Source organism: Rhinopithecus bieti, unplaced genomic scaffold, assembly GCF_001698545.2.
Source record: "Rhinopithecus bieti isolate Rb0 unplaced genomic scaffold, ASM169854v2 scaffold_12642, whole genome shotgun sequence".
Classification (NCBI taxonomy): Eukaryota; Metazoa; Chordata; class Mammalia; order Primates; family Cercopithecidae; genus Rhinopithecus; species Rhinopithecus bieti.
This window is the reverse complement of record NW_016807465.1, coordinates 1,382,909-1,401,998: the sequence shown is the minus strand read 5'-3', so window position 1 is coordinate 1,401,998 and position 19,090 is coordinate 1,382,909. Positions and strand designations below refer to the sequence as shown.

Below are 19,090 nucleotides of genomic sequence, written 5' to 3'. Positions count from 1 at the left end.
GGGAGAGAGGGTAGAAATTCCCATTAGGCCATGAGAATTATTCTCTTTCTTAAATGAATAGGCTTACAGTAGTGGGATTCAAATTCCTATTTCTGCTTTAAAGAGAAATACAAAGAAAGAAAAAGAAGTAAGAAGTGAATTTGCAAGTTGCTTTTATCTTTAGGACTATCTCAAATTCACTTTCCTCTCAATATTAGGTATAAGAGAAAATTTCTCAAAGCCTGCAGACTAATTCAATTCTGACAAGACGCTTCAAGCTAAATTGCAAAGTAATTTAAGATCTCCTTTCAAAGAAAATGCACATATAATTCATAACAAACCTCCTTTAACTCTTCTTCCCTTTTAACCAATTTTAAACTCAGAGGCCTCTTTGTCACCTTAAAGTTCGAATTTAATGGACCAGAGCCACTTAGGAATCTGTCAAAGGCTTTATTCTGTGCTGAAATTTGTAACTGTTCTGCATGTCATCATCAAGCTGGCTCCAGCCTAAATCATCTGCATCCTCACTGCATCCTCGGTTGAAGTACTGCTCCTTAGTGGCTGCGTGCTCAGACATTTCCAATGTCAGGATTTGGGTTAGCACAGGAAGGCCAAGGTACCTTACTACCTTTCCTGGCAGGCCTGGAGGAAATTGGAAAATAGATAGCAAGTCAATGACCCTCAGAGTGGGAGGTTCCTTGAGGCCACATTATAACCCTCTAGTGCATGAATTTCCTTCACAGAACCCTGGCAAGTAACTCTTTTATCCTATGTTTAAGCATCTCCAACTACAGAGAATTCACTACCCTTTTATAATATCCATACCATTTTCCATCCGATCTAAGAATTAAGAAATTTTGAAATAGAATATAAAACTGGGAATCTGTCTTCCTATGATATGTTACTTTTGGACTATATCTTGTCTTCTGGAAATACAAAGAATGAGTCCAGTCATTCCTCTGCACAACCACCATTCAAATGCTGACTGCAGCTGTTTCTGCTAAATTCATCTATACTTTGAACTCACATACTTCTCTCAATCATTTTCTTCACCACTCTACTTTTTCTCCTGTGGTCTGCTGTTATTTGTCAGGTCTCATTTAGGTGGTGGCATCCAGGCTGATGAGGACAGGCCTGGCTGCTGCAGCCTTTTAAGAGTGCCATGGGATCGTGTTGTCTCCCACCCACCTTCCTCCACTATGACTAACACAGACTTCACCTGGAATATTCCATCACACCCCTATCCTCTACCCCAACTCTCCAGTGCCTGCTCTTTCACCCTAGAAAAAAATCCTAACAACGTCCTGAAAGGCTCTATAAGACCTGGTCCTGGCCCTGGCCCAGCTCCAGCCTGACTCCCACCACTGTCCTCCCCATCATTTCCCTCCAGCCATGCTGGACACCTTGTGGCTTCTCAGACCCACTGAACAAGCTTTGCTTCAGGGCCTAGATAGCTCTCCCTTTATTTCATTCAGGACTCCATTTAATAATCTGTGTCAGAGAAGCCTTCCCTGACTATCCCAATCCTCTCTGTCCCATCCTCTCTTGCTGTTTTATTTTTCTTTTCAATCCTTGTCATTGAATTATACATTTATTTGCTTAGCTATTCATTATGTTATCTTCTCCACTGGAACGTAAGGAACATGACGTCAGGAGTTATGTTTTGTTCCCTGCAGTACCTTCAGTGCTAAGAACAATGTCTGTACTTAGTAGATGTTCAATAATATTTGTGGATGGAATGAATCAATTAATTCAGCCTGAGATTGCATTATTCCCGAGGAAGCCGTGATACACTCGCTTATCCTTCCCACGGAATTCCTCTTGTCTTTTTCTCTTGTGCCTGACATCAAAATGACAAGATGATATTCATCAAGGATTTGGAAAATCACTCTCTGGTATACATTTGGATTCTTAAGGAGCAGTCATTAAACAGTCCCTCAGAAGCGGAAAGAGTTAATTGATGTTCCCCCTCAAACACAGCTCTTGACTCTGCAGGGTCTTTGGCCCTTGGGAAGGTAAAACCCTATGGTTCTTACTCAAGCTCAGTGAACTTTAGCCAAGACCTCTTATTATTAAGAAGCAGCTCTTCTAACCTCCCAGGGTGCCTGGAATGCCCCCAATTTCTGAAGTCATTATGTTTTACAGCAGGTTCTCTTGACAGAGCTTCATTGGCCTTTGGCAGAACATAAGCCAGAATAATGGGCAGGCAGATGCCAGAACGAATTCCAATGTGTATACACAATTCTTGGCCCCATAAAAATCAATTCTTTATTCACAATTAAGCAACTTATCTGAGAAAGGGCAGGTTGGTACAGTTATTAAAAGATAAATAATAGATAAGGATCCACTTCTTTTTTTTAAGGCATAAAGAATTTTAAACACAAAATAGCACTGTAATTGTTTTTCATCTACTTGCTTCTTACCTGTGACACCCAGACCCAACAAAACAGAGCAGCTTTTACACATTTTCATTGCCCCTTTATGTTGTGTTGGTCCTTAAAATGTGTCTTTAAAGGCAGAATGAAAAGGCAGCTCTAGATGTGGAGAAAAGAAACTAGAAGCACTCCCACATAAATGTTACATGATGATCTTGTGGGTCTTTTCCTGTTTACCAGATTGGGGTTAGGGACCATGGCTGAAAACAGAAGTTGCTAAATGTTTTCACACTAAAAAGAGCAGCAAGTCTTCCCAGCAGTTAGGATGCTAACCCCTCAACTGGCTTAATTGGCAACAGAAGCAGCCTCATTTCCCCTGCCCCCACCCCATCCCCTTTGCCTCACATCTGTATATGATGGGGTGGGGAAGGAAAGGTTATCCCTGGGGAGAGTGCAGTGTTTGAGGTGTAAACTGTTACCCTGTTATCCCTTCCCACAGAAGTTCTTCCTCTTCCCTAAGCCAAGGGGAAGGGGAGTAGTGGAATCACCTAGAAAGGCTGGTGCTGCCTACAAGGACAGAGGCTGTGAGCTCATCCCCCAGTGTAGAACCTGCAGTGGAGCCAAAGCCCTCTCAAAGCAGAGCAAGGGAAGGGAGTTATTGGACATGGCCCTCACAGTGTGGGATCACACAAAACATAGAGACCAGCGCCTCTTCTGGCCTAGAGATTTCTGAAAGCAGGAGTTGGCAGGAGGAGAACCTGAAGGCTCTCCGGTTTGAGAGCATGGGGGTAAGCCCACCCAGCCCAGTGTTCTGTGGCCCATGGAAGGTACTCAGGGGAACCCCAGATTAAGGAGTTTGGAGGATTTAACCCAAAATATCTGTGACAGGTCTCAGTCAATTTAGAAAGTTTACTTTGACCAGGTTAAGGACACAACCATGACACAATCTCAGGAAGTCCTAATGACATGTGCCCACACTGGTCAGGGGATAGCTTGCTCTTACACATTTTAGGGAGACACGAGTGTGTAGTATGTGTAAGATGTACATTGGTTCAGTCCTGTAAAGAGGGAGAGCTGGAAGTGGGGCTTCCAGGTTAGAGGTAGGTGAGAGACAAAAGGTTGCATTCTTTTGAGTCCTTGATCAGCCTTCCACTGAATACCCAATTTAGTCTGGCTTGGTGAATCTGCATTTTTATATAAACTATAGGGCAGAAACAATCAGATATGCATTTATCTCAGATGAGGCTCAGAGGGATGACTTTGAGTTCTGTCTGTATTTTGTCTACAAGAAATTTCCTTGTGGGCAAATTGTGAGGGAGGTAGGTTTGCCCCAAGCAGTTGCAAGCTTGACTTTTCTCTTTAGCTTAGTGATTTTGAGATCCCAAGATTTATTTTCCTTTCACCTCCTGAGGGGTGACAGGCACTGAGCTGCCAAAGTGGCTACTGATCCAACCCAAGGAAATGGGCTGGAAATGTGTAGACCTGGAAGAGCCTGTGGCAGCTGTGAAAGGGTTCTCAGCAAAATGGAGGCACCACCATGTCAACAGAGGTCTCTAAGAGAAGGACCAAGCAGCAGTAAGACTGAGGCCAGGGGCCCTATACACTGAGAAGCAGTTAGGCCCATAAAGAGGAGAACTGGGCTCCCCACCCCTCCTCCAGCCTTCCATCACCAGCAGGCACTGGCACCAGCTGCGAGGAGGAGGAGCGTGCTGCCTTCCCTCCCTTCCAGTCATCCTGCAGCTGCTCTAGAATGTTCTGCAGGGACAACAGGAATCCACCTTTGAAAATATAGGTTTTAAGTTGGGCTGCACTAAGTTTTAATAACTGAAAGGAACTCAGTAATGGGATTTGACCAAGACATCATTAATGGAAATACTTACCCAGCACAAAGCGGGACTCGACATAGTACAGCTGGAAGCAGTGATTGGAAAAAAAAGTAAACCATTTCATATTTATGTATGTCCCAACTAATCAAGAACTTTTCAATGAACTGGTGCCAATCATTTTTTTTGTTAGGGATTAAGATTTGGCAGAGAAAATGGAAGGTTCTTTTGTATATCTTTGGCTATAGTAATCATTTTCTCATTTTTTTCTGTAATGACTAAATTAGTAGAAATCCTGCAAGAGATACAATATGTTCACTTAATACATTCTTTTCATAAGCTTTCAAGTGACATTGATTTCATGTTAACAAAGGCTGGACTGAGGCTGGAGAAGCAGGCTGTTCTGATCGGCACGGGCACCCAGGAGAGTGAGTGGGCTGTGGGATTTGAGAGGACTGGTCAGGAAGAGCATCCTGTGGAACCAGGGCGACCAGGAGCTTGAGGTCGCTGGGTAGTTTCTGTGGGTAACTGTGTGGCAAAGTATCTCAGTAGTCCCAGTGAAGGATAACAGGGGAAGATGGTGTTGGAAACTGGGAGACCTTGAGGAAGAGTGTCATGATCAGGATGAGAGATGACTCTATAGGGCCACAGCGGAAGGGCGGCCAGAGCCACAGAGGGGAGGGCATTGTTTTGTTCCATCTATATAATATTTTTCATACCTATTATTTTATGTTCACTATCAGCAGCATTTCACTCACAACATCTCTTCTTCCTCCTCTTTTTCTTCCTTCTTCTCCCCCTCCTCCTCCTTCTTCATTACTAGCATTTATTGAGCACTTTACTATAAGTCACACACCATTCTGCACAAAACAATTCATATGATCAGATGATCCCTGCCACCTGAAGATGGTAGGCCAGGGACAGAGTGTGAGAGACAGGTGGTAAAATCTTGGTTCTGTTTGGATAGAGGTTTTGATTGAACATCTATTTGAAATGCTTCTTTTAGAACTAAATGAAGCACTCAAAGAGAGAGGTAATTTATTTAAGAAATGCTTATCTAGTTCTTACTAGGTGAGATGCACCATTTCAAATGCTTTATAAACATTAATCCATTTATTTCTCATAGCAACCCAGTGTAGTAGGTACTATTATTGTCATCATGATTTTATAGAAACTGAGATAAAGATGGTTTCAGTAACTTGCTCAAGGTCACATAGGCAGTAAGTGGCAGTAAGCTGAGACTTATACCCAGAACTCAGATTCAGATTCTATGCTCTTAACACTACCTAAGCTGTAAGATCCATTCCTTGCAGGAGCATGATATAGAGGAAAAGATGAGCTGTAGAGAAACACTGAAGTCTGAATGATGTCTGTGAATGAGAAATGATACAGTAAGCAAAGTGATCCTTATTCATGTTGCTTTTGTCAAAGAGTTTAGGATACTTCATACATTTCAAAATTTTTGAATAAAAGATGCAGCATGCATTTATTTTTGAGTATAGGTCCACTACACTGCCATCAAACTAATTTTGCTGAATAATCTATTGCTGAACAGAATGAATCAATATCCTGTATTATTTCCAATTTATTTATTTTTAAATTTTTATGTATATGTATTTTTATTTATTTATTTTGAGATAAGGTCTTTCTCTGTCACCCAGGCTAGAGTGCAGTGGCCCAATCACAGTTCACTACAGCCTCAACCTTCCCTGCTCAAGCAACCCTTCAAACTCAGCCTCCTGAGCAGCTGGGACCACAGGCACACACCATCACACCCAGCTAATTTTTGTACTTTTTTTAGAGAGGGGGTCTTGCCATGTTGCCTGGGCTGGTCTCACACTCCAGCGCCCAAGCAATCCAAATCCACCCACCTCGGCCTCCCAAAATGCTGAGATTACAGGCATGAGCCACCTCGCCCAGCCTGGCTTCTGCTTCTTTTGCCTCATTTCTTACTAGAAGCCAGAGGATTTGGCTTGTAGAACATCCTCTCCTAAACTTAAAGAGATGCAACTCAAGCTGAGTCTCCTGGCCTATTCTTGTCCCTGGAGCAGACCCACGCCCACACAGCTGAGAGCACTCCTTCCCTCGTTGATCCCCTGAGCCAAGAGTTTCATGAAATACGTGAGAACATTTTAGCCCCACTCCTGTGGCCATTTCTCTGGGATACCTCCCTGGTACTTTCCTTCATGGACACCCTGTTGTTCTTATGCAAAAGTGACTAGTTCAGCCCCAGCAACCTCAGAGCTTGGTGTGCCCTGAGGGCAGTCACACCCCATTTGCCCATAGTTGTAACTGACCACTCTGTTGTTATTGTGAGACTTGTGGAAGTTCTCAGCAGAATGATGATGATGATGGTGAGGATAAATAACATTCACTGAGTATTCATTTTGAGTGTACATATAAGTACTCAAGGAATGACTGTAATCCACAAGATATATCTAAGAGTTCTAAATGTATCTCATTTTCTCACAACATTTCTAGGGGATAAATACTATTGTTATCTCCATTCTACAGGTGAAGTAACTGATTCGGAACATGAAGTAACTTGCCCAAGGCCATATAGCCAATAAGTATCAGTTCTTGGGCTCAAATTAAGAGGCACAGATGTCAGTTTCAAGATTAGACTGATACCCATAAAAGTACCCACAATGTGACTGTGTATAGTCAATGCCTGCTAAAAAATCTTGTGGGCGATGATTTGCTTCAAGACATAATGAGTTTTTGCAAGCCTTCTTCCTTTCTACTTTCCAGTTGTCCTACACCTTCCTTCCATCAGCCTTTATATACCCTGCCATGTGCCCAACAACAGGCTGTGTCCTGGGTATCCAAAGAGAAGCAAGACCAAGTCCAGTCTCAGCAAAGCCAGGCAGGAAAGCAGGATTTCCTGAGAAGTTCTGAGTCTCACCTGCTAGTGGGCCAGGAGAGAGGGTGCTGTTTCCCTAGTCAACATACTCTGCTCTTAGGCTTGTGTACAGGAAGGTGCTGCCCATGCTCCATCCCCGGCATGAAAATAAATGTTGTAGTACCTGAACTCCTGTTGTCCTTATAGTTAGCATCACACTGTCACTCAACTATCCTGATGTGAGTTTATGTTTCCCCACAAAATGATCACCTTTTTAAAGGGAGAAACAAGAAATCTACATTGTGATCTTCATTTCTCTGATTTTTAGTTTATGTCTTTTATGCAAAGAAAGAGAAAGGAAGGCAAGACAAAAGGAGGGAAAGAAGGAAGGGAGGGAGAGAAGGGAAGAAGGAAGGAAGGAAAGGAAGGAAGGAAGGAAAGGAAGGAAGGGAAGGAAGGAAGGAAGGAAGGAAGGGAGGGAGAGAGAAAGGGATAAGGAGAGAGAACAAAACATGCCTTGCTTACTTCACAGAGCTATTATAGGATCAAATAAAGCTATACTGTAGGCACAAGAGGACTAAATATTATGTAAATGTGAGGGCTTTAGTATATTCTCACCATGGAATTTAAGATTCTGAGTAATGCTGCCTTACCCATCTTTACCCCACCACACATGCCCACATAGGTGCAGCCATGTCTTGCAATTGCCCTGAACTCACCTGCCTCCTTGCCTTTCTTAACACTCTTCCCACTGCCTGGAATACTCTCTCCCCATCTCTGTCTGATGACGTGCTACCTTGCTCAAATGCCACCTCCTTTATTCTAAAAGAGTACCCCTTTTCTCTTTTGTACCATTAAATGTTGGGTATTTCTCACAAAATCACACTTAACACTGGGACTAGAGCTATTTGCCATCTATATCTCAGGCTTCCCTGTGGAGGTATGCTTTGCATATATCAGGTGTTCAATAAGATGTTTATTGGATCAAATTCTGCTTACCTTCTCTCTGCTCTTCCCTGCCTGCCTCCCACTTCCTATATCTACTTAATACATCACTTGACACATGGCAGGCACCTTGTGCATATGTCTAGGGAGCTTGAGGGCCAGCATATTCAATGGACAATCTCCATAGGTCAAGGAGAGTTAAGACTTTGCCTTCAGTTAAGTCAGACATCACAGGGAGGGTATAAAGTTTGGTGAACAAAGTGATCATACCCTGTTGAGTGGGAAGGAAGAGAACATTTCCCAAAGTGCAGACTGCAGATCAGTAGGCATACCCAGATGATTTTAGGTGACATACAGGTGAACTTTCTTTTTCTAAATTACCTACTTTTACGTATAATAAAAAGAAATATAATTAGCACGTCGAACTTATGATTTCATAGATATTCTTTAATAAAAGCTCCTGAATTTGAATAAAAATGATTTAAAGAAAAACATGCACAAATAATGGTATGGGGTATGACCAAATGATGTGATGGGGGTGCTCCAAATTCCAGAAGCACCGGGCTAGGGAAACACTTCTGGAAGTTATGGAGGTGGAGAGAAGGATAAAGCCATGCTTGTTCTGTGGGTCAGATCTACTAGTGGCAACCGCAGGTTAATAGAATTACTTCCAAAGCTGTGCTACTGTGCAAAAACCTTTGTTTGAAGGGCAGAATGCAAATGGAATGCTTTCTCATCACTATTGTTTCTTCATTGTAAGGAAGAAATATGTTGGAGAATGTCGATTCAAACACATCAAGCATCACAGCTTTGGACACCAGGTTTCCTTCTTGCAGATACAAAGGACCCAGATGTGGATTTACTTTTCCTTTTTTCCTGCAAAGCACAACACTTTACAAAAAAGAAAAACACTTCAAAGGCAGTCCTTTTCTCGCATACATTTCAAGGCTTCATTCAAGATCCACATTCATCTTCCTTATCCAATTACAGGATCAAAGCAGAAGAGTTTGGCCTACTTTGGGGGTTTAAAGACATCCAGGGAAAAACTAAGACCATTTAAAACTACCTTTTTTGATGCCATGCATCTTCCTGTAGAAGAATTGGAGTTGGTTCCCCTTGCTCTCTCTTAAGTCATCTCTGGATACAAAAAGTCAGGTCAGGGAGCTAACATGCTCTAATCATCGGCAACATGAAAGATTCAGTTACATCTCTGTAAAATCCAATCTAATCTCAGTCAGTGTGTCTAGTGTGCTTTTGCTCTCCACGCTGCTGCTTTTAGAGTTTCTTCCAAAACCCAATGCTAAACTCTTGATTTTTCCTGATTAGTTTTAAAATTCTGTATTAAAATAAAACTGCAAAAAAAAAAAAAATCTGAAATGTCATTTCATTAGTCTCCCTAAAGCTAGTGGATCTAGCACATATGTTCATTTTAATGCTCAATATGGAGTTCATATTTCCTAAAATAGGACATGCCTTATCTTTCATATTCGCACTCTGGGATCTGAGGCCCTGGTTTTAAAAAAAAAATAGCATATATGATGTCCTCAGTAATATTTAAGTGAACAGACTGGCTATTGGTGGATTGATTTTTCTCTATGGAAATAAATCTGTTGGCAGCCACCAGAATTGGGGTATAAAAGATGACCTCGGGCAGCTGCTGCCATTTGTTTTGGTGGGAAAATGAGGGTTTTGTTTCTCCCTGGGGGTTAATACTGTGATGTTCTGAACACCATCAATGCTCCATTTCTGAAGGGTTACACTGGAGAGGAGGAATGCTTTGTGGTTTATGACAAGATCACGGCAGAATATTTTGTGCACACGGTGATTTGTATCACCCATTTGTGCATAAGCCATAAAAGTGCACTTTTTATCAGGAACACTTGTGAGTATATAACAGCACTGAAGACATATGGCCACTAAATAATTCACAGTTATCTATCTTCTCAGCAGATTCCTTATACACCTACCATGTTTTAATGCCTAGTCTGCTCAGAAACAATATTCTTTATGACCCTTCCAATCTAAAAATGTTTACTGACTGGCAGCAATATATGGATCCCATGGGATGGGGCTATGAGGAAGTAGAAAGATTTCTGCATTCTCCAACTCTCTCCTTCTGTATCTGTTTTTCCCTAGCTCTTCCAGCCAGCATCCAACATTACAGGAAAAGATACCTCTCCCCAAAGTGGGTGGAAAATCCCATCTGGGCTATGAGATGAAAGTCACTAACTAACCTCCACCCTCTTCTCTTTTCAGTTCTATATCCATTTACAGTCCCAAGGAGAATCCAAATGCATTTGATGCCGCAGCATTCTTCCAGTCTGTGGGGAATTTCCTGGGAATCTTCGCTGGCTCATTTGCAATGGGGTCTGCATACGCCATCATCACAGCACTGATATCCTTTGTCTGTATGTGGAAAGCTGAGACTGTCAGGAACAGTCAATATCCATGGAATGCTTCTGATGATGGACAACCTCCAGGCCCATAAAAGGCTAGATAGTCTGGTCCAAGTTTCATACGGCACCACTGGTGCCATCTTGGTTCTGAGTCATCCCTGGAGGCAAAGGTTGGTACCAGTGGCAAATGGGCCCAAGCTATCTTCTTGCCCAAGGTCACTTCTAATGCTATTGACACTATCTGATCCTAGGACATCAACAACCTTAAATAAATACCACCTAGGAAAACTAGTGAACAGGAGGCATCAGGATTGGCCTTACTAGGGTCAAGAGGAAGAACTAAAGATCTAGGGTCAAGAATAAGACAATTGACTAAGGGTGATAAATTGGGTATGATCTGCCTCTTTTTCAGGCTTATTCAATCACTAGCTTATAGGGTAGCTCAAGCCAGAGGTCACTGTGGGTCTAAACAAGCATCCACAGCTACTTTATAGAAAGGAACCTGCAAGCAATGCTGAAATATGTGTGCCATACCTGAGCAATTATGTCATTTGATTCCTTTTTGTTGTTAGGAAGTTGGGATGATAGGTAGAGTTTCTAGAGAATCTGAGCCAAAGAAAGAAGCTGGTCCAGTGGGCTGCTCACTTAGAACACTCAAATAGGGCAAAAGTAAGTCAGGGTAGAGGAGGAAGGGCAGAAGGCCAATGTCAAGTATAAGGGTTAGGTGGAGCCATAGAAGAGAGGTAGAACAGAAGATCAAGGACCAAAGACCTCAGGGGAAGGAGAAGGAAGAAGTGTGCCAGAGGGGTGAAGGCCCCAGGCAAAGAGAAGGCAAAATATTGGGGGCCTTTTTCTATGGGATCTCACCCAGACATTCACTGCTAAAAAAACTTGATTCTACTGGGGATATCTAAGAAGAGTCAGGAGATGTGTAAAACAAGAACCCTGGCCTCAGTGAGTAACAGGCTTGGAAAGACGAGCTCCACATTAAGACTGGGATAGAAAGTGAGTGCCAGAGCTACATCGAAGTTATCACACTGTAAACACTCAAACTGGGATGAGGCCATTGTGTCTGGAATAGTATAATACCCTTGGCCAGCCTTATGACTCTGGAAAATAATTTGAAAAGCAGTATTTATAAGCAGAGTGGGTTCTGGGCACGGCCTGGAAGATACAACAGGGGCAAAGGCTGAGCAGTCGGTGACTTAGGAGGCAAAGGCTAGCATTCACTAAGGCATGGCAGTGGGACCAATGTGGCATCTGGAAGGCATGCCTGGGATGACCACAGGGCTCCAGCTGGTGAGAAATGGAGGATGAGGGTACTTGGGTGGGATGGAGTCAGCTTGTGGAGTATCTTGAAGTGGTATTTCAAAGAGTCTAAGCCTCTTTCTCTAGTCCACAATTAGCTGCCAAAGGTTTCTGCTCAGGAGAGTGACACGCTGACAGTCCTGTTTTTAAAATGTAGATGAGGAACTGACACAAAGGATGAATCAGAGGAAGGAGATGAGAATCAAGGGAAGCTGTGATGACTAACTGCGGGGGAAGCATCAGGAAGGGGACTGATGTTTAGAAGGAAAAATCTCTAAGACTTAGTGATTGGCTGGTTATTGGAGACAAACAAAAGGAGACAGTCAAAGGCTACTCCAAAGTTTCATCCTGAGAACCTTGTAAAATGGCATCTCCATTGACAGAAATAAAGTCAGTCAGAAGAGATACTGCTGGTTTCCAAGAACAAAAAAATGACCTACCCAGTACTTATGCTGTGACAGGCCACCTACGACGTGTTTTCCATGTGGTGTCTCATCTAACCTTCACAAGGATCCTATCACCAGATGCTATTTTTATTGGTTGTGAAGCTTAGAAAGGGTAAGCTGTTGCCCAAGGTCTTGCAGCCAGCCAGTAAACCCAGAGAGTGAGAATCAAGAGGACGACCATGCTCTAGTCACTGCTCCGTATTGCCTCTTCATTCTTAGTTGGAACTGTGTGGAGGCCAGGTGTTGTTTAGAGTAATAGCAACAAGGATAGGAACATTCCGTGAGTGTCTAACATGTGCCAGAGCCTTTCTATGCATCTCCTCATTTGGATCAACCCTGTAAAACAAGTTATTATCCTCCTCACCTTACACCTGACGAAACTGAGGCTCAAGGAGGATACGTAGCTCACTCTGGATCACATGTAAGTAATAGTGAGCACGGTAATAATCATATCATCTAACGTTTATTGAAAACGTTACTATGTGCTAGCCATTGCCCTAAGTGTTTTGCATGGATTATCAGATAAGTTTTACAAGAACCCTGGAAGGTAGACACTGTTACTATCCCAATTTTACAGCCAAGGAAACAGACAAAGTTAAACAACTTGGCTAAGGCCAAACAACTAGGACATTTCAGGGTCAGGATTCAAACTCAGACTTTTGGGCTCTGGAGGCTACACTAAGTGGAGAAACTAAAATCAGAATTCTTCTCTGCCTGATGTGAGGAGAAGGTGCAACACGTGGGAACAGGTTGATAAGGGAAGAAGAAAAATTCCTGGAGATTGGAAGTCTGGCATAAGATTGGATCAGATCTGAAAGAAAGTGTGTAGAGACAGAAGAAACGGGGGCTCCGTAACAGTGGTGATATCAATCGTGCAGTATTTGGTGGTCTTTAACAGGCTCTACAAACACAGCTTGTGAAGGAGATAGATGCTTACTGTTGTCCTCCTCACCTTCCTAACCGCATACCTATTTCATTCTGAGGCAGTCTCCTCAGGTTGTAGGCCCCTGAGCTCTGCAACTAGGGACTGACCCAGACCTGATCTAGTTTCTGGAGGAGATAGAAAGAATAGAATGTTAGATAGCCTATTGCTATTTTGTTACTCACCTGCACTGAACATTCTCTTTAAAACAAACTAGAAGACTGAATTCAGAAGAACAAATCTCACTAGAAACAAAGACTTCTCTTAATCCAGTCTGTCACAGATGGACATTTGGGTTGATTCCAAGTCTTTGCTATTGTGAATAGTGCTGCAATAAACACCATGGAATATTATGCAGCCATAAAAAAGGATGAGTTTGCGACCTTTGTAGGGACATGGATGCAGCTGGAAACCATCATTCTTAGCCAACTATCACAAGAACAGAAAACCAAACACCGCATCTTCTCACTCGTAGGTGGGAACTGAACAATGAGATCACTTTGGACTCGGGAGGGGAAACATCACACACCCTGGGACCGCGATACATGGGGAGGGGAAGGGGGAAAGGGATTGCATTGGGAGTTATACCTGATATAAATGATGAATTGAGGGGTGCTGACGGGTGCAGCACACCAACATGGCACAAGTATACATATGTAACAAACCTGCACATTATGCACATGTACCCTAGAACTTAAAGTATAAAAAAAAAAAAAAAAAAGAAACAAAGACTTCTCTCTAAGTAACAAAAGGGAATATTATAAAAGGATCTCAGGGCAGCCTGATCTTTACAGCAGATAAAGAATTGCTTCCAGGTCCTTACTGATGCTATTTCCCAAAAAGATGTTTTACCAAAAAAAAAAAAAAAAAAAAAAAAAAAAAAAAAAAAAAAAAAAAAAAAAAAAAAAAAAAAATTAGACCACAGTAGACAAGTTCATATCCCTGAGGGGTGGCTTTGTTTTACCATGCCTGCTACACCTCTCCTGAGGGTGCATCCCAAGGGATGAGACTAAGCCCACAGTGGGCTGAATTGATAGTCTTAGGAAGACACCTTTTTAATCTGAACTTGTTGCATGCCAGGCACTGTTCTGAGTACTTAACATATGTTAACTAGTTTATAGACTTCTGAGGTAGGTTGCATTATTATTCCTGTTTTCAGACAGGAAAACTGAGGCACACAGTGATCCAGAGATGTGTCCAAGTGAATACTGTGAATTTTAATCCAGGTAGAGTTGGCTTCCAAACACTACACTCCCATCCATGATATTATTTTGCCTTTGTGCTTTCTAAAACTTTACAAAACATGTTTAACATACTTCATCACATTTTACTTACCTCATGTAGGATCAGGTATTATTCTCATTGTCAGTTTATGTAGAATAGAAGTGAGGCTCAGAGAGGTTAATATACTGCTGAGAAATCACACAGTCAGTCACTGGCAGAGTCAAGAATCAGAATAAAATGTTCTGTTCCAGAGGTCACACTTTTACTTCCCTGCTCCCCTGCTAAACATCTCTTAATGTGAAATTTTCTTTAGATTTTGTTCTAACAGTATAAAAATGCAACACGATCACATCTCCTTATTTGTCAGGGCATTTTGTGCCTAATATTGACACAATTGCATTGTAACCCTTCCCCATTGATCACATACTCCTAATCATCTCCCCGTGATCCCTTCTCTGCCCAACTTGGTTCACTACTATCCCTTTGTTCTATTTGCAATTTATAGACCATTGACCAAGTGTCATCCTTGTCAAAATGAACCATTGCCTGCCAAAGGCATCTTGTCTGACCTAGAAATAATGTACCTTCTCTTTATCCTACTTATACCAAGAGAGCATGGGCAGCTTCCCTGTCACTGAATGTAACTTCTTCTTCTGATCCTACTTCCATCCCCAGGAGAGAAGACTCTACCAAGCGGTCTGCCCACAGACTGCACTCCCCAGGGAGCAGCGCTCCTTCGTCCTGACATACTTGCAGCATCTCATCCCTCCATACTCTCCTTGGCTTTGTTTTACCATGCCTGCTACACCTCTCCTGAGGGGTGCATCCCAAGGGATGAGACTAAGCCCACAGTGGGCTGAATTGATAGTCTTAGGAAGACACCTTTTTAATCTGAACACAGGTTTGAATTTTTACAGGCAAGTTCAGCCCCCGGTGAAGCATGGAACTCATGCTGGCCTTCAAAGCAGGTCCCAGTAAGAATTATAGCCTTCCAGTCAGGTCTGAACATCAGTTCTTTTACTTTGCTCTGGAACTATCATCACCAGATCAGTATTTATTCTCAGTCAAGAAGGAGATGTAGCTGTAAAAGCTGTTGTTTCCCTTAACTTGTCTTCCTCACTTGACCAAATTTACCAAGCTGTGCGAGTTCCCGATGCTGGAAACCGGCCTGTTTTTCCTGCTTTCGTGGAGTGCCTTCCTGTCTGCCGAGGCTGCCGGCCTAACAGGTCAGTGCTTCATGCTGCACAGCCAACTGGGTGTGTGAATATGTGTGTGGCTCCGGTGTGTGCCCCTCCCTGACCTGGCAGGAGGTGAAATGAAGTCTCTCTTAAATAGTGCATGTGGATGGTTTGGGTGAGAATCAGCCTCTCTTGGGTACCCTGGAGAGAAAAAATAATAGTAATTCATCCATTTTGTACCAAGTAGCTTTCTTCCCCATTCTGTATTCTATTCTCCGAAATGCTTTCCTCTTTTCTCCTGGCTGGACAGGAGGTGTGTTGAAGAGACTAATTTATAGCGTGATGGATGACTTTTCAAATGGAAGTCTTCATTCAGAGTGTGAAAGGATACCCACAACTGTTTTGTAGAAAAGAGTGGTGGTTTTCGGTGGCTCTTAACAGCAGGTTTCAATGTAAACTGGCTCTCTAGAGTATGCACATCTCCATACACATCGGTGTTTGAGATCTTCACATATGTTCCACAGCACGTAGGAAAACAAATAGCAGATGTGGTGGCTGTACAGTTTAATGTCTCTTAGCACAGAAAGTCTACAGAGAGAGTCCTCTGATGTGGAACAGTTGATAGAGAGGGGGCAGTTCATTAGACCCAAGGGCTGCAGATCCCAGGATTTGGATTAAGCAATTAGATTGCCTGTCTGCAACCGTGAGGATTTGTGCTTGGGTTACTGCAATGATTGGGTGCTTTTCCACGCAGGAGAATCTCCGTGGCTTCCAGCAAAATGTTAATGCTGTTTCTCTCCTGGAGCCACATTCCCTGCTTCTCCCAGGTTTCAATCCTGGATCCCTTTCTGCTCATTACATCTCAACTGACATTTGAGTGGTGAGAATCTTTCCTAACTGGTAGCAAGGTATACCTCCCTGGGTGTTTGCATTTTAATAGGTGATACTTTAAGTCTAAATAATAATAAAAGTTGACATATATTGAGGGTGTACCATGAGCCAGATGCTGGCTAGCTGTCTTTCGTGGGTGATTTCATTAATCTATAGAAAGATTCAAAAGTAAAAGACTATTCCCAGTTTACTCAGCCAACCTTAAGTGATGGAGCTGGGATTTAAAACTAGGAAATTCAATTTTAGATCCTGGGTTCTGGGGGACCACGCATTTCTGCCTCAGATGAAACTCCATCTGTGGAATATCAAGCAGACCTCTAAGGGTAGGTAGGAGGGAAGTAGTTAGAGCCCCAGGCGACTGCCTGGTTCAGTTACTCCTTGGCTGGTCTTGGCTCTCCTGTGAATGCCGTGGCAAATCTTTTTAGTAATGATAACCTATTGCTTTAATCAACTGGCCCAACTTACTGCAGAGCCACACAGTCCAAGCTATTCCCATTGGCTTCAAGGGTGTCTATTGCCAATACAGAAAGCCACGCACCAGTTCTTATGACACTATAATCAAGACTACATTACCGGATTCCACCCTACCAGGCCAGTGTATCTAAATTATTTCAATACAAAGTATGTTATTTTAGTGCATTGCCACTTTATTAAGGAGGTAGCTGGAAAGCTTATGCATTTCAGAAAAAAAGTAGCATGTGCCTTCAGTGAAATAATGTAGGCAGATCATTTACATCACAGTCATTCAAAAAACATTAGTTCCCTTTCTTCCACATTCTGTATTCTGTTCAAGTTTAACTTATAAAATGATCTAAGTAATATTAATAATAAGAAAAAATATTTGACCTTCTAGAAATGTAAGAAAGTATCTTAACTCACCTAATATTTTTTAATCTACTGTTGGATGTTATAATAAACACACACACACACACACACACACACACACACCATTGCTTTAGAATTGTCAATTTGTGTAAAAATTGTCTATTTGCTTGTGCATTTCAGCAAGATCTTGTTCTATCAACTACATTAAAGCCTAAGATCCATGGGAAACTGAATAAATTGCTAGTTGCTTGATCCTTGCTCTTTCACACCCTTTCAACCTGATATCCTTACTGAGCTACCACACAGACCACTTTCTAAGGAGCCAGCATCATGGGATGGGTGAATATTAGTGTGAACTGCAGTAACAGAAGCACCCAAGTGTCCACGGCTGCACCCAGGGGCAGACTCACTCCAGAGTGGTCCACTAGATTTAGGCAATGTGCCTAACAGACATTTGCTACACACCAAATTCTAGGTGTGAGCATTTTCCATTGCCAAAGACCAAGCCTGCTTAGTCCAAATTACTTATGTGTTTGTTTGTTGTTTATTATTTAATCCTTGCCTATTTCCAAATTGGATTTGTGACAACTCATAACATAAGCCATACACATCACAGGACCATTTAGTTGAGGGTAAACACTCAAATGCTCTGGGACAGAATTTTTCTGCAAAATTAGGCAGCTGTTCATTGCTGTGGTTTGGCAATAAATATAGCTCTGAGCTTTCTGGCAGTCAAAGCCAAAAGGGAAACATGATGAGTTATATAGGAATAATACAGCATTATATTTTTTTTAAAAAGTCATGCTTATTAAAGTGGGCAAACTTTATTTTTCACAGTAAAATTTTAGGGGAATTTATCACATGCATCTGTATATAAGGGACTTTGAACACCAGAAGAGACAGTGTATTTAACAATAATTTTAGGGAAGATGGAGGTTCATTCTTCATATGGTCATTTCTCATATAAACTTTCAAGAAAACCTGAGGGTGTGGCATCAAATTATAATTCTCGAATTATTTCCATGTAATAATAAAATCATTTTAATTCTAATGCACAGGTAAACTAATATGATACAAAACTAAAATCTAGAAAACTTTTAAAAAATTATTTCTGAATGAATAGACAACAATGAATATAGTAAACTAAAATGGAAAGAGCTATTAAATAGTTTATGAGTAACTACAGAGGTAACGATCAATCATGGCACCTTGTATGGGTTCACTAAAAACACTTAATGTAGTTCCTAGAGATGGTATTAACATGCGATGATTTCCCAGCAGAATTCCCCAGGCCCTGACCTTTCAAAGTGGGCCCTCAAGGACACCTGCCTATTGAGCAGAGCTCTCGGCCACCTACCCATACTTCACCCTTTTATTGGTTTCAGAAATTAGGATTTCACATACAATTCTATTTGAAAAAAAATGTTCTGCTACTTTAAAGAAAGCACATCTGTTTTTAAATATATTTTATTTTTTCTTACCCCAAGGTAATCCATATTCATGGTAGAAAATTTAGAAAATGCAGATTTACAGAAGGAAATAAATTTAGAATCACTTATATTCTTACTGAATATTAACAGCAATTGTTAATATTTGGCTGTGTCAAGCTAACTATATATATATATATATAATTATACACACATATATACACTTAAATATGCCTACCTAAATATACTCATGCATACATATATATATATATTTCTTAAGTAACTTACTTTTTTCATTCAACAATTTATAATGAAAAAAATGCCATGAATGGAGCATTAAAAAATTTATAGTGAATGTTTTTCAAGACATTAAATACTCCATCATATGAACTTGCCATAATTTATCATAACAACCTTTTGATTATTTACAGGTTTTAATCTTCTTCTTATTACTGCAATGATAATCCTTATAGCTAGAGATATAAAATTTTATTTATATAACTGCCTAA

The 19,090-nt window shown here is 41.5% G+C and overlaps 1 protein-coding gene across 1 annotated transcript in view; it reads left to right on the top strand.

Moving 5' to 3' along the window:
- Positions 1-19,090, top strand: part of SLC9A9 (solute carrier family 9 member A9) — a 597,181-nt gene that overhangs the window by 266,195 nt on the left and 311,896 nt on the right. Inside the window, exons 7-8 of the mRNA XM_017882282.1 lie at positions 10,221-10,359; positions 15,381-15,486. Coding sequence (XP_017737771.1) covers positions 10,221-10,359; positions 15,381-15,486 — 245 coding nt within the window. The remainder of the gene's footprint in view (positions 1-10,220; positions 10,360-15,380; positions 15,487-19,090) is intronic.